Below are 16,861 nucleotides of genomic sequence, written 5' to 3'. Positions count from 1 at the left end.
ATACTATGGGGCTGTTTGCCTTTCTGTAAACACCCAATTTCCACAAACTGTCCTCAAAACTTATCTACACAGTCCATGGGCTGTCAACATCATTGGAAAAAAGGAAAGTGAAATCGAGGAAAAAAGGAAAGAAAAATCACATCTGTATGTCAACCATGTGCCAAAAACAAAAAGAAAGAAAGAAAAAAAGACAGGAAAAACAATTTACAGTATCAAAAGAAAAAAAATCACTTTTTAATTGACTTTCTCTTTGTCAGTTCTGATGCTAAGCACTTGCTCCTTCCTTATTAACTTTGGTCTTTTGAGCAATTTTTTCCATTGTGAGCACTTTCTAAAACATCATTTTCACACATTTCTCAGATACATCAATCCTTCCGGCATTCCTCTATGCTCACATTATGGTACCCAGCTCTAAATATAAAAGACTTTTATTATGTCCATTAACCATGGACATATGTGCTCCAAAAGTTTCCTGACATGCAGTCATTTGTGGGTTTTTAATTATAAACAGAAAACATGCACTAGAAAAATAAAGAAGCAAGTCCATAAATATATCTTTATGCACTGAGTTTTGTTTGTATACCACAAAATGTTTAGGCAAATGACTCCCCCAGCTGCCAACTTCAGGATGTGAGCATGCATACATTTACAAACACCCAGAGACGCATGTACATTTATATGTACAATTAAATTCTCGAATTGGTAGGACTCAAACATTTGTAATTGCAGGTACAATTGTAAATAAGGGAATGGGGCTTCCTCACGCTCGCCAGGTCTCATTCCACATGAAAACTTCAGTGGGAAAGAAGGCAATGCCCAACAAAACGCTTGACAAACAAAGTCATATTTTTTGAATGCGTTTTATTTTAACAACCAAAAAATTCTAACAGCCTAACAATGCACATAAGTTAAAAATTAATTATCACTTAGTGATAACAAAGATAGTTGATTTACATGGAAAAAAGAACATTTACAATATGTTAATCCTTATTCACATTGTTGATACCGCAATAAAACACAATTTGTTTTTTCATTTCACAAAAAAAAAAGGGGTGGGGCAGGAAATTGTGCTTTGTCAAGAGGCACTACAAGAGAGTTTCTTCTTCCAAATAGATATTATATGACAGATATTGAATAAATAGACATATATGCATTGTAATTCGCAAAGATCTGGCAAGACCACAGGCTAAAATGCCCACAGATTCACTTAGAACCACTGCAAACTTGGCAGTGAAATTAAAAAATAAAAGGCAAGACTTAGCATTGAAAAATACCTAACAAATTTTTGGTTGAAGTGTAAAAGATACCAAATGCGGATGCCATCGAGAGATGAACCACCTTGTAAGAGCTTGGCAGAATCAGTTTCCATTACATGTACAGAGTGACCTTCAGCAACAGTGTAAGAAGACAATTTGGAAAAGAGTAACTCGGAGATCAGGAAGCAGCAACCACGGACTTTCTGATTAAAGCTGCAGCATACTACAGAAATGGGAAGGATGGGCCCAGGGTTGACTGCAAACCACCATCCTTTCTCAAAGGTACATGACGCTCGTGTCAAGGTAATTTTTTAAACATCATTATTTGAAAAAGTACAGGAAAATGTCCCTTTAAAAACTCCAGAGGTTACTGAGCAGCTAGAATTAGCTTGTATTGCAACATGTCTTCTCCCTGTATATCGTAAGTTCTGAGTTAATATCTACAAATAGAGGTTTTGTTTTTTTTTTTAACTCCGACCTTTTATACCTTTCAAATATATAAATAGTATTAACAGTTATATTACAATGCTTGTGTAGTAAACAGAAAATAACTTTCAAAGTGATATTGCATGAGGTCTTTGACAAGGTTTCATGAGAGCACAACTTTTAAAAAAAATCCAACCATGTGGGACTGTTTGATGGCCACCTGGAAGTATGGGTTAGGTTCGCTCGGCCAGTCCTGAAGGTGAGGTCTCCTCTTGCAATGACTAGAAGTGGGAAGCAATGCTTTCTGATGGGAAGCTAAAGGCGGTGGGAGAACTATAGTAGATTGCAGCTTTAATGCTCATTCCCCTAACAGCCAGTCAGCATTAGTTCTGCTTTGCGTAAGGTAACTGCTATGTAGGTAACTGGGAAAATGTTTCCGTTTATGACGAGTAGGTGATTCCACTGAAATTGCTTTGCTTACTCTATTGCCTGGAGCTGCACAATGATTTAAAAACAGATTTTCGTTAGGGCTGCTCCCATAGCAGGGATGGGATGAGGTGCATGAGAGCAAGGACTAAAAACGTCTGGTTAAGTGGATGGAATGTGTACGAAGAAGACACCCAAAGTGAAACAGAAATGAGAAGCGTCTCTCGGGAGCTGGAGGGACGGGGATTTATTGGAGAAGGAGCCCCTTTAGCTGGGCAGCAACTTCTTTTCTAACTTAACATTACATTGAACTATTTTCTATTTTAAAAAAAGAAAAGAAAAAGAAAACAGCAACAATAAACAAGTTAAAATGAGCAGGCTTATTAATTTTAAGATCTGAAGCCACGAGCAGGTAAATAAATTTCACAATAAAATGTGGCTCATACTGTGAATTCCATTTGTCTGATGTTAAAATGTCATTTTATCGAGGCTGCACTAATAGACGAGTTTTCTCTGCACTGAACTTCAGCTTCACTCGCTTGGAATTTCACAGAAATGCACCTGTTCACTACAGTAACGACAAGCTGAGTAACGGAACACATCGAGTCATTTAATGTGCATTGTGTCTTTAAGATTAATTTGACTGGTATCATTTTAAGGTGCCCTGATTTTTTTTCCACTTTCTTCTTCTTTCTTTCTTTTACTTTTTTGGCAGTGTTGATTTCTTTAGTTAAATACATACCTCAAAAATTACCCATCAAGCTGCCAGATAGGAAGCCATAGAATTTAAAAAAAAAAAAAAAAATCAGGGACAAACACAGAAAATAAATAGGAATTCAAAAATAAGTCACCCCACCCTGAGAGCAGGCCGCAGTTTATCAAAAAGCCAAAGCGACTCACTGTGAAGTGGTTTTTTTTTTTAATACATAAACAAGTCTCTTCTTTAAGAACTCATTTCACAGTCTATTCTTTCGGATTGTAAAGTTCTCTGTCCCATGCAATTTAATATATATATGTAAATATATAGATATATACATATACATATACACACACACTTGTAGCTTCCTTCATTTATTTCGTAGGTCTTTTCATCTGGGAAATTGCCTGGTGTCTCTTCCATAAGTGCAAGGATAATGAAGGCAGAGTCTCCTGTGATTATAATGACTACGATCCAGTCCATTGTAAAGCGTAACACTTTAGTGTCTTTGCCAAGGCGATGTCTGATTCGGAAATACTGAACTTATTCAGTCTACAGGTGTATCCTGTGCAACAAAGAAACGTTAAAAAACAAAAAAAAAAAGGGAAGGAGAACAAAAAGACCAAAAAAGACAAAAATAAAATAAGGCAAAAAAAAAAAAAAGTTTTCAGAAAAACTAAAACAGAAAATCCTTGGACCGGTGTATTGCTTTGCCTGATTGGAGTTCACATTATCTCTGGTCAATTTCAGCGGGTGCGGCCTTACTTTTCTCCGCATTCTCCTCCTCGGCCTCCACTTTGTACATCTCCTCCGAGCCTTCTTCACTGTCATTCTCTTCTGACTCCGTCAGCAGCTCCTCGTCCTTATACTCGGCCACATCTACGGCTGAGCCCAGGTGTTCCTTGAGCTTCCCATGATGTTTCACGTGGTACCGCTGGTTCTGGAAGAACTTGATGATGGTGTGTTTGGGGAGATCCAGCTGAGCAGAAAGAGTGTGGATAGCTTCCTGATCAGGGTAGAGGCCCACATCATGAATGAAGCTTTGGAGGATACCAAGGGCTTCCAAAGAGATCTTTGTACGAGACCGAGGCTTTTTGGCACAACTGTCTTCAGTCGGAGGAGGTGGTGGGGGTGCTTCTTCTCTGGGAGGAGAACTCTCCTTGGCTGGCTGAGACTGCTGTCTATGAAGGACCTGATAATTAAAAAAAAATAATAATAACATTTGATTCATTATTTCACCTTTCAAAAGCCATCATTCTTCTAAAATACACACTGTCTGCTTAGCATTTTAGAGATGCGTGGTCATTTTAAGTTCAGGTCTTCTGAAAACTGAATTTCTTAACTGAATTTGTAGAATCTCATCTATAAAACAAGAGGTTAACAATAGCAATGTTTCCATTCTGAGGCACAAAGAAGTTAAATCACATGTTGCCTAAGGTTATTCAAATTCAAAGGGTCTGGTTCCAGGGTCTTGCTGTTAACCAGTATGATGGGCCACCTCTCTGGAGCCCAAGGACAAAGAAACTGGACCCGGATGAAAAGTGCAGGCTCTACATATGAGATCACATGAATTCACACCCAGACTCTTCCACATAGCTGGATGTCCCTGTGCAAGACACTGAACATCTTTAAGCCTCTATTTCATCATATATGAAAGAAGGATAAGACATTTCCTAAGGATGTTGTAAGGATTAAATGACATATTGCTTGTAAAGAACAGTGCCTGCCTCAAACCAGAGGTTGACAAACTTTTTCGGCAAAGGGCCAGGTAGGAAATATTTTAGCCTTAGTAGGGCTTCACCATCTCTGTTGCAATGCTTCAATTCCATCTTTATAGTGTAAACATACACAAATGAGCATGGCTATGTTGCCATAAACTTTATAAAAACAAGAGGTAGCTTGGATTTGGTTCATGGGTCAGAATTTGTTTACCTCTGACTCAGAACAAACATCCAATAAATGATAAGTCATTATTATATCAGCCTCATAAATTAGCCTTGAAGTGTAACAGAGGAATAGTATTTGAGTCAGAAAATCAATATTCCATAAAATTAGGAACAACTTAAATTTATTTTCTTTTAACCCTGATCTTAATCCTTAAACAATAATGCTTTTTTAAAATATGTATACAAAAACATACAACTTTTTATTAAATTATGAACTTTAGATGACTACTTTATACTCATAAATGGATCTTCTCAATATCACTAATGTCGAGGAGACAATAATGCCTGGTGTCTTGAAGTAAGACCTTGGTTCCCTGCCCAGGAACTGAACCTGATTAGCCTGGGTGAAAACCAGGAATCCTAGCCACTAGTCCACCTTTGAGGACAGAGGACAAACTAGTCATCCTTTGTTTTGCAGCTCACTTCCTTTTTTTTTTTTTTTGTTATCCTTCATGTCAAGGCTTTCCAGTTGTAATTAATTTAAATTTCTCTTTCATTTCTACCTAGTCCCCACTCAAAAATAAAACAAAACTAGTATTAAAAAATTTCTAGACCCAAGTTGGGGCCATTCCTGCCTGGTGCCACACCAGCAGGCTGAACTTTCGTGTGGCTGGCTGTAAATGCCCTGCTTGACCAGAATCGCAGTATCCATTCAGCCCATCCCTGAGCGCAGTGCCAGCTCTGGGCTCCATACTAACTTCCTTGTTCCTTGATCTTTCTAAATAAAGTCAGATACGCAATCCCCACCAATCATGGCCCTGTCTTCTGTGTTGCCACTTCTAATGCTCTAAAGTCATGTCCAGAAGACTGCCCCACTGCTTGTGAGGAGCTGTGGCTCTCAGCCTGGACTGTCCCCCTTGAATAAAGGGCATCAGACTCATCACTCATTGCATGAGTTTTGTCATGTGGCGCTGGTTGTGTCCAGTCACTCAGTGGTGTCCCACTCTTTGTGCCCCTTTGGACTACCGCCTGCCAGGCTCCTCTGTCCATGGCACTGTCCACGCAAGAACACTGGAGTCGGTTGCCATTTCCTCCTCTAAGGGATCTTCCCAACCCAGAGATCAAACCATGTCTTCTGTGTCTCCTGCGTTGCAGGCAGATTCTTTATGGCTGAGCCATCAGGGAAGCCGCATTTGACACCAGTTGTGCAAACTTATTCTTAATCTTCATAACTGCTTTTACAATGTCCTCTCTGCATGAAATAGTTTCCCATTTTAATATTTACTTACAAACTTCTTCCGTCTGACCAAAGCAAGCAAGCAACACAGAGGAGATTGTCAGAACAACTTGCCTCGTCCTCCTCAGAGACCTATGTGAGAAGGACTTCCTGGAGAGGGGAGAAGGTGCATGGGACACTGAAGAGGAATTTGGCCACTACTCACATCTTGCAACATTAGCAGAAGTGCTATGTAATTAAAAGGCTACCATGAAGGTCCCCATGGCAAAGTATTCTATCAATGTCAAAGGCAAACACTGTACTTACTCCACTCAGATCAGTGTCTAACTTCCTGGATCACCCCTGCCCCAAGACTTTTAAGAATAGTGAGTTCACTTTTTAAAAAACACATGTTTCTCTTTTACCATTCTCTCCTATTTTACATGGTGTTTTCCATGTTAGAGTAACAAATCAAACATTTTCCAGAGTTCAAGTGAACTCAGTCCAATCAACACAGAAGAAACATGTCTATTTACACGAGAGTATCACTGGTATCACCACTGCCACCATCACCACACATTACCCTAATGACCCATGTTTTAGACAACAAAATACCAGCATCAGAGCAAGCATTTAAGAAAAAAATATATGCCATCTCTCCTAGTCTCAGGGACTATTTGATGAAAAACTAGTTTTTCACCAATGTGAAAATGTCAGTCTTTTCTATGGATTTTAATAGCTAATAGGGCAGATGAAATTGTTACTTAGGTAAAAAAAAAAAAAAAAGAGGATGAAATTTGTAATCATTCATAAACAAGTAACAATCAAAATAACAATAAAAGGATAATCCAACGCACATAAGAACACCCATCATAATAGGCTGATGGCTGGTGGCAGAAAGAAATCTAAAACAGAGGACCATAAAACGGAGGCACTAAAGGCCCACATAATGTTGACCAATTAAAATGAATGTTCTTGGCATTTTCTTTACCACTTTCAACTAAGAGTAAACTCATGTGGTCTGCTGTGGTGAGCTGGCATCAGCAAAAAAGTGAGAGCTCCATTACTTCAACGTCCTAATTATAGCCCCAGGGAGAGGAGAGCTGCGTGGTGGGCCTGCGTGTTCAGGGCAGCTTTGACGGCAGGAAGATATTTGCTCCAAGGTTGTAATCTGGGTAGCCTGAGCACTGTAATAAATAAACCTCCATGTCAACAGGTAAGAGTTTTTTGTTTGGTTGGGTTTTTTTTTTTTTTTTTTGGATGAGAAAGAATAAGAGAGAGACTGAAATTACGTAGGGAATATGTACTCATAGAACATGTACACTCAAGCACAGGACCTCCTTTTAGAGCAATTGCGTTAATTGGAAAACAAAAGAGAATTAAAATGCCCCATTTTCTAAATTATGCTTGCCTTCTGTAGTAAAAGTCAGCATAACGGTTCCATTTAATTAAATAATTAGATTGGTTCTTTAGGGGTTTTCCATTGTGCATTGGTTAGATTTAAAGAGATTTTCCAAAACTATACTTTGAAGTTACTATAATCTTTCTGCATGATAGGGTTTGTTCTTCTCCTGAGGTCCCACCAATTGGCCTATTTTCCCTCCCCTTCTAACTTTGAACCCAGCAGTAGTAATGCACGCATAGAGAGAAGCCCCACAAGGAATGGGGAAACAATGATCATAGCAGCCACCACTCAAACACTTACTCTGTGCCAGGCATTTCCAAGAACTTTACATAGATTAACTCATCTAGTCCTCACAGTTCCTTGTGAAGGTGCTACCTGAATCAATAACAACCTGGAAACATGGAGCATTTCAAGAGCACCCTCAAAGTTGGAAACTTTAAACATAGGGAGCAGTCAGTCTAAGAAAGTAGGTTTCCAAGGAACAATGACAATGGCACTGCCCTCACAGGAGAGGAAGATTTTTTTCAGAGAAATAACAGCAATAGAAATGATCTACAAAGTGAGAGATCCTGGGTTAGGTCAATATTCTATATTGAGTTGGAAGGCCTAACAGTATTTGCATGAAGAAGGTTAAATTATATTTCTAGCATCTTTGATCAGATAGGAAAGAGTACAATGTGCATGATATCTGAGACAAAAAGAGTCCCCAAATCCCAACTATGTTTACTCTCCTGAAATGTTCTGATTACTCCAGGTAGAGAGTTGCTTATTGTCTGTAGATAATTTTTAGCAAAAAGAACTGCCTACATTTCCTCACTAGCCACTTGTAGTAGCTTGTTAGTATGACAATCAGGGAACTCTTCTGTCGTGCAGCACTTCTTCCGATGGTGTGAACACTGAACAAAAGCAGAGTGCAGCCAAAAGACAGGGATGGCAGTCCAAACGCTCTTCCCAAATCCTCCATTGAAACAGCAGGATCATGTCACTTCTTCATAGGACTGATTTCTGAACTCCCACTTGACTAAATTTTGGGTTTTCTGTCTGAACTTTTCAGAGATATTTGAAATTCCTTGTGTGTTAACTAGGATGACTCAAGTTTGGTTCCTGTCCCCAGCCAGAACCCTGACTAACTCTAGCCTGAGACTGTGTCACTGATTCCAGGTGGATGGACTACACACCATCCTGTTCCTCAGATCATCTGACAGTGCAGGCATATATTTCTGGCAGATGGGACTTTTTGAAACCATAAAAATTTACAATCACTTCAACCACGACAGAGAATGCCCTCCCAACTGAACAGAGATATGCTCTTTCCTAACAAGTTCTTTCCAAACCCAGATGATTGTTTTCTGATACTTTTTTAAAAAAGGTAAGTATGATAGAGCAGCTACCCAGATAGTTACATAAATCTGCCCAAGTCTGCACATTTTCCAGCCTCATCCTTTTTCCCTTTTTTCAAAATGGGCCCAGAAGCTGACCTTTGTACTCCTAAAGTCCATCATCTGTCTTCACATGATTTTCCCAAATAACAGAATATATCATTCTGTAAATATAGCTATCCATCCCTTTCCTCATGACCTTTGCAAACTGAAGCCTGACAATTCATCCCAGTGCATTTTGGTTTGGATTTTTCTCCATCACAATTGAGCTTAATCTGGTCAGCAATTCATTTCTGATAATTTCTACAAAGAGAGTTTTAAAAGGTTTATTTGAAAGTCTTCTTCTCTTTCTTTTTTTGTAGCTTCTATTGTTATTTTTTAAACATAACGATGAGGGTTCATAGCAGTGAGATATCTAGGTAGCTTCAATAATAATATTAATAATAGATGGTGGCATTAATGTAAAGCTTACTATGAACCTAAACACTGGCCTAAATCTATAAATGCATTTGATTTTCACAATAATCCTGGACTATGTATTTTTACTCCATTCATGATGAGAAAACTGGGATTCAGAGAGTATAGGTAATTTATGAGAGGTCTCATAGATTCTAAGTAGCAGGACTGGGAATCTAAAACATATTTGATTTCAAATCCCATGTCCTTAAACATGCTGTTCTGTCTTCTATGAGCAAAATCGCATGGGAAAACTGAGCAAAGACTCCAGAGCAGAGGAGACAGACCGTAAACAAGATATTAGGCGGTAACGAATACTATCAGCAAAAACAGGGCAAGCACATGCAGAAGAGCTGAGGGGAGATGATTTTAGATTCAGTGATTCGAGGAAGGCTCCCTAAGAAGGTGGCACTTGAGCAGAAGCCTGAAGGAAGTGAGGACCCAGCCATGAAGAAGGGCATCCCAGAAAGAGGAAAACAGCAAATGAACAAACTAGGAGGAAGAAGTACACTTCTTTGAAGTGTTCTTTGAAGAACATCGAGAGACAGCAAGTTAAATCTGTGCCACCCAATACAGCAGCTTACTAGCCACACACAGCTACTGACATCTAAATTCATTAAAACCGAAAGAAGAAAAAACACTTAGCTCCCTCAGGCACACGAGCCCTATTTCCAGAGCTGGATCACCACACGGCCCAGCACCACACTGGCCAGCACCGACATGGCACATTTCCAACAGAAGCCTTGTCATTGCCATACAGGATTCGGTATCAGACGGCCCTCCACCGCGAGAAAGGACAAGCGAGGGGTGGTCAGGGCCAGCCAGAGCAGCGGGGCCTTGGCATTCCACCATCAGGGTGAGGGAAGCCCTTCTGTGACCTATAATCACATCATCTGATCTACCCCAAAACACAGCAGGACTTGAAGAGAAACATTCCTCTCTTTGTGTGTGTGTGTGTATATATATATATATATATATAGTAAGAAAAACTCAGCTCATATATATATACCTGGACTTTCAATGCAGTATCACAAATAGCAATACTATCATCAAAACAATCAGAAGGATGCCCTGGCACTTCTATCCTCAAAAGAATGGTTAACTTACATTTAACTGATGACTGCCTTCTTCATCGGAAGTGTTTATCATGTCTAAAAGAAATTTTGTTTACCTTGGGTTAAAAAAGTAAAAAAAAAAAAAAAAAAATTCATTTATCAAATATTTTTGGAGTGTCTATAATAACTGGACCTAGCAGTCTACAAAGCTTTCTAATAAGGAGTCTTGTCTCTAACAGTCAGTGTTGATGAATAAGTTATGGGTCAAATAGAAACTTAAAAGTTTAATAAGTGCCTTCTTATGTATTCACTGAAATCTCTTTGGGCTGAAATATGACATACATGTGTATAAATGAACAGGAACACAGCGATGAAGAAAGAAAGGCTGTGAATATATTCAAAAGAGACATCAACTTCAAAATAAAGCCCAACACCGCCTTGCCCAGTAGCAAAGCACAATAAGGATATATGTTGTTTTTCTGCCTTAGAGATGGAAAATTTTAAAAACACAAGGACAAAATGGTACCATGACAAAGACTGCCTAAGAAAGATAAAGCAGCTCTTCTTAAACTGCTCAGTGTTCAAATAGATTTTGAAGGCCTCAATGAAAACCAGCTGGGAGCCATGTGTAAAATATAATGGCTTTTGCCTGCAGGGAAGGAAGTGAGATCCTGAATGATTAAGTTTAGGAAAGTATATAATTCACTGTATCATTATGGGGTGAACTGGATTACTTATAATATGCCAAGACTTTGTGGTCTTTTTTATATAGAGAAAATGAGAAATTATTAAGGAGGTGACTAGAGAGGGTGGTTGATCCAGTAGGGTAATAGGTAAGGGGCTAAGCTCGGCTCCCAGGTGGCGGCGTCTGTCTCTGACAAGCCTCACCCGCAAGAGTGAGCGAGCGTCACCAGAGATCCAGGTTCTCCGCAGCAGGAGATGACTGCTAACTGCATTTGAGTCAATAACAGAGTCTTTTCACTTGTTTAATTTTACCTCATCTAAAATAACAGAATGTTAACAAAAATAACAGAAGGTAAGATAGTTTATCTCAAGAAGGAAAGCGTTCTTCTACTAAAAATTCTGAGAAAGTATACTTAACAGGCAATAAGAAAAACTGATTAGAACAACTGGAAAGCCCCATGCATAACTCAATTAGAATTTGTTAAATGAGTAAATACTGCTATTTTTAAAATATACTATATATGTAAAATATAATATAACTGAGATATTTGTCTTAAGTTTCAACAACCGAGCTCTACCCTCTAATTTTCCTTTTTTTTTCAAAATCAGCATTTAAGACTTTTAATTTTGGCTCAGAACTCAATGGGGAGAATTTAGCATTAGTAATTAATAATTAATGTAACTATCATACATCTCTCTCACCTGTTGGACTGTGAGCTACACACGGGCACATCTAAGTGCTCAGTACATCTTTCTTCTGCTGCACTGGATTAATCCACATCCTCTCTTCCTTTAATTGCAATCTGGTTACTATTTTTGTTCTGTGCAATTTACTATTTCTTGCTATTATTCATTTTCAGCAAAACTATGCTTTAAAGTAAAGAAACCATCACTCATTACAGGAACTTATACTAATAGTTTGTGGCATTTGTTTGTTTTTACCATTCTTTTGTGTTAAAATCAGCTCCAGGGCACTGCATAATCCTTAAGGTTGCTTTTATATAAAAGTTGTTAGCAGAAGTTGTAAGGTTACAAAGTTCTGGTTTTGAATCCAGTCTTTATCCTAAAAAGCACATCTGCTTACTAGCCATGCAACTTTGAGCAAGTTACTTTCTCAGAACCACAACGTTTATTAATCTATAAAATCTTCCTTGCAGTTTTATAAGGATTAGGAGAGAGAATACACTTCTGTGACATACCTAAGTAAAAGACTTCTCATGAGAAAGAAGTGAAGTGAAAGTCACTGAGTAATGTCGAACTCTTTGCAACCCTATGGACTGCAGTCCACCAGGCTCCTCTGTGCATGGAATTCTCCAGACAAGAATACTGAGGTACATAGCCATTCCCTTCTCCAGGGGATCTTCCCAACCCATGGATAGAATCTGGGTCTCTTGCATTGCAGGCAGATTCTTTACTGTCTGAGCAAAGAGCATTTGTGCAATTGTGTGAGTTGAGAGCTGAACGAGCACCTTTGTAATGAAATAAATATCATTTTTATTTGAAATAACAACCAACAGGCATACTAAGGTTATTCAGACTTAGGTTTCTGGCAGACATTTTCTTAAAAATGAAGTGAGCCTGTTGATTAAAAAAAAAAAAAAACTGTACAATTTGTTGCCAATGATTAAATTCTACCTGCCTGGTGAAAATAAAAAATTTGGAAAACTTGTAACTTCCACTAAAAACTTAGTTCCCCTATACTTAAATACCTCCCTGATGATACTGGTGATGATTTAAGAATTATTAAAAATTATTAAGTTTTAAGAATTAGTAAAATATATGTCATACAATGAAATGTGTCAATATTTAGAAGATCTGCATAACTCACTATGTCAATATTTTATAAATATTTTATAAATATTGATATTATAAAATTATGAATAGGTAAAATATTTATTCAAAGTGAAAGGCAGACAAATGAATTATAATGTAAAAAAATATGAAAGTTCACTGGTATCATTTTAGATTCCACTCTGCAACTAACCTTTAAGAAACTACCACTTGTAGAGTTTTGTAACAAAACAGAAAATCATAATTTCCTGGAAAGGTTATTTTTTTTTTTTCACTTTTATTTTTTTTATTTATTTTTTTTTATTTTTTTTAAATATTATTTTATTAGTTGGAGGCCAATCACTTTACAACATTTCAGTGGGTTTTGTCATACATTGACATGAATCAGCCATATAGTTACATGGAAAGGTTATTAAAATATCCCTTCCTTTTCTAATTATATGTCTGTAAGGCTTGCTTTTCTTCATTTACTTCAACCAAACTACAAGCTACACTTTGTATATCAGAATGAATACAGAAGCAATTACGATAATCCAGAGGTCTTCCATTAAGTCAGACGTTAAAAATATTTGCAAAAATATATTTAAAACAATGGTAGTCTTATTTTTTTGGGGGGGATACAGTGATGTTCATTAAAATATATCATTTACACACATAATATTTATAGTTATTTTCAAAAAAATAAACATTTATGTTTTCTCAGAACTAATTTCAAATATGGTAAGTATTGATATGCACATTACTGGGGTCCTTAATAGGAATAGTGAAAGGAGATCCCAACACTAAAAAGTTTGAAAACTCTATACCACATAAATCATACTGAATATATAGCTCTGTCTTAGCCCTAATGAAAACTAAACCATTTACTATAAAACTCAAATATGGATCTTAGAGTTAAAAATATCCTTACTTGAGCTCAGTCACCTAGGAAGGTATTAGAGAACAAGTGTAGGAGAAAGGACACAGCATTATGATTTGCCTCTTGACTTTATCATTCAGAGACATTTTCACAGGCAAAATATATCTGCCTAGATGTACAAGTTAGTACTATTTCTAACTTCAAATGGTGTTACTTGAGTTGGTTCTTATGGTTGTAATTTCACATTCTAACATTATAAGACTTATTAAAAACTATGGTTTAGTTCTGTTGATTTTTTTTTGGATTATACAGTATCCTAAGGTCAAAACTCAGGAAATCTGTTATTAAAAAAAAAAAATAGTATCCATGAAGTGATGACAAATTGCAGACTACAGGTGTTAGATTACATTTTGACTCCAGGCAGGTTTAATATAAGTTGGTCTCCTTTTACAATTGCTCTTAGCACATACAGCTATAGGAAGGGGATTTGGGGAGGGGAGGGAGGGGGAAGAGAATAAGAACCAAAAAAAAAAAAAAAAAGAGTAGTGCTCAATAAAAGAAGACCATGTCAAGAGAAATCAATACAAACAAGCAAAATGGTAGGAAGTCTGACATGGAAATATGTGTTCAATTTCATCCAGCCTTAGTCTGAGTTTCCTTTAATATTGTAACCAAGATGGCATTGGAACATCGTGTATGTTTTTAATGCAGTTTAATAATTGTTTCTCAAAATAAACACTTTGGTCAAAGATAAAAGCATAAAAACAGTATGACACAATAATCTGTTAAACTTGGGGGTTTAGAGGAAGCATAGTTCTTAAAACAGCCTTTGGCTTATATCATTTCCTCTTTAGTAACAAATTGAGAACAACTATACCAACAACTTTGGTATGGTTTGGGTTAAAAAAAAATGTGTTGTAGTCCTTAATCTGACTATACTGAGTGGCCAGAGTCTGCAGACTCTAGAGGTAGCTGGGCAAGCTGCTTTTCTAATACAAGGAGATGAGCTGTTAGCAAATTAAGCAGGGTCAAGATGAGGAGCTATATTTCCATCAAATAGACTCCATGACACATAAAAAACAAATCTCTCTCCTATTAGAATGCAAAAGAGATAAAACATAGGCATGCACTGAACCTATTAGCAATGAAAATTTTTCCTTCATCAGCGTCACATGATACACAGGTTTATTTGATCATTTAGGACCTAATATGACCAAAATCACTCCACAAACTGTTCATGGGATAATTCAGGAAGAGCAGATTCTTCAGGATGGTCCAGGCTACAGCCCTGTGCCTTTCTTCCTAGGAGAAACCATCACTCAGCCCATCCACCCAAGCCCCATTTGCCTGACACCCATGAGTGTTCATCTCCCCCTGTTCCCATATACTTCTACCACCGTCCACAATGTCATCTCAAAACACAAAACTCTGCCTAAAAATTAACAGGGAAGGCCTATTTTTGAAGATCAGATTCAAGTTACAGGTAATGTTAAAGTATCTTTGAAAGTCGCTCAGTCGTGTCCAGCTGTTTGTGACCCCATGGACTTATACAGTTCATGAAATTCTCCAGGCCAGAAAACTGAGTGGGTAGTGTTTCCCTTCTCCAGAGGATCTTTCCAACCCAGGGATTGAACCCAGGTCTCCTGCATTGCAGATGGATTCTTTACCAGCTGAGCCACCAGGGAAGCCTCAAAGACCTTATATTTGAGTGAAAATGAGTAAAGAGTAACATGACATGACCAGAGCTGACAGTTAGCTATGGTATTCTGATTTCTAAATGCCTGCATGGTGTGTTCATTGGTATAGCTGAGTGGCTTTTGCACCAGCATGGATGAAAGAAGAGCTCTTGAGTTAAGTTAAAGATAATGAAGAGTATAAAATGCTAGGATGAATTGAGTACCTGGAATTCATAATGTCATTAAAAGAACCAACCTAGAAATTCATGACACATCATCAATGGCAAAAGGGCAAGAGAGAAAGATATGCAAAGGTTCAGGATAAGAATGATCTATTAGAGTTATTAAACAGTTAATCCAGTTAGCTAGATAAATCTCAAGTGAAGCAAAATGTAAATCAAATGAAAACAACCTTTTGAAAAGCCAGTGATACCTGACCCAGTGAGCTCTGGAATTTGAGTTTTTAAAACAGATTCAATTTGCTAGAATTTTGTTAAGGATTTTTGCATCTATGTTCATCAGTGATATTGGCCTGTAGTTTTCTTTTTTTGTGGCATCTTTGTCTGGTTTTGGAATTAGGGTGATGGTGGCCTCATAGAATGAGTTTGGAAGTTTACCTTCTTCTGCAATTTTCTGGAAGAGTTTGAGTAAGATAGGTGTTAGGTCTTCTCTAAATTTTTGGTAGAATTCAGCTGTGAAGCCATCTGGTCCTGGGCTTTTGTTTGCTGGAAGATTTCTGATTACAGTTTCGATTTCCTTGCTTGTGATGACTCTGTTAAGATCTTCTATTTCTTCCTGGTTCAGTTTTGGAAAGTTATACTTTTCTAAGAATTTGTCCATTTCATCCAAGTTGTCCATTTTATTGGCATAGAGCTGCTGGTAGTAGTCTCTTATGATCCTTTGTATTTCAGTGTTGTCTGTTGTGATCTCACCCTTTTCATTTCTTATTTTGTTAATTTGGTTCTTCTCCCTTTGTTTCTTAATGAGTCTTGCTAATGGTTTGTCAATTTTGTTTATTTTTTCAAAAAACCAGCTTTTAGCTTTGTTGATTTTTGCTATGGTCTCTTTAGTTTCTTTCGCATTTATTTCTGCCCTAATTTTTAAGATTTCTTTCCTTCTGCTAACCCTGGGGTTCTTCATTTCTTCCTTCTCTAATTGCTTTAGGTGTAGAGTTAGGTTATTTATTTGGCTTTTTTCTTGTTTCTTGATGTGTGCCTGTAATGCTATGAACCTTCCCCTTAGCACTGCTTTTACAGTGTCCCATAGGTTTTGGGTTGTTGTGTTTTCATTTTCATTTATTTCTATACATACTTTGATTTCTTTTTTGATTTCTTCTATGATTTGTTGGTTATTCAGAAGCGTGTTATTTAGCCTCCATATGTTAGAATTTTTAACAATTTTTTTCCTGTAATTGAGATCTAATCTTACTGCACTGTGGTCAGAAAAGATGACTGGAATGATTTCAATTTTTTTGAATTTTCCAAGACCAGATTTATGGCCCAGGATGTGATCTATTCTGGAGAAGGTTCCGTGTGCACTTGAGAAAAAGGTGAAGTTGATTGTTTTGGGGTGAAATGTCCTATAGATATCAATTAGGTCTAGCTGGTCCATTGTATCATTTAAGGTTTGTGTTTCCTTGTTGATTTTCT

The 16,861-nt window shown here is 37.4% G+C and overlaps 1 protein-coding gene across 1 annotated transcript in view; it reads right to left on the bottom strand.

Moving 5' to 3' along the window:
• Positions 1 to 862: 862 nt before the first annotated feature.
• Positions 863 to 16,861, bottom strand: part of SATB2 (SATB homeobox 2) — a 197,456-nt gene continuing 181,457 nt past the window's right edge. The window contains exon 11 of the mRNA XM_065930889.1: positions 863 to 3,997. Within this exon, the coding sequence (XP_065786961.1) occupies positions 3,536 to 3,997 (462 nt within the window). The 3' untranslated portion in view covers positions 863 to 3,535. The remainder of the gene's footprint in view (positions 3,998 to 16,861) is intronic.

This window comes from Muntiacus reevesi, chromosome 3 (genome assembly GCF_963930625.1).
Source record: "Muntiacus reevesi chromosome 3, mMunRee1.1, whole genome shotgun sequence".
Taxonomy (NCBI): domain Eukaryota; kingdom Metazoa; phylum Chordata; class Mammalia; order Artiodactyla; family Cervidae; genus Muntiacus; species Muntiacus reevesi.
Note: the sequence above shows the minus strand (reverse complement) of the source record. Positions and strands in the feature narration are given on the sequence as shown.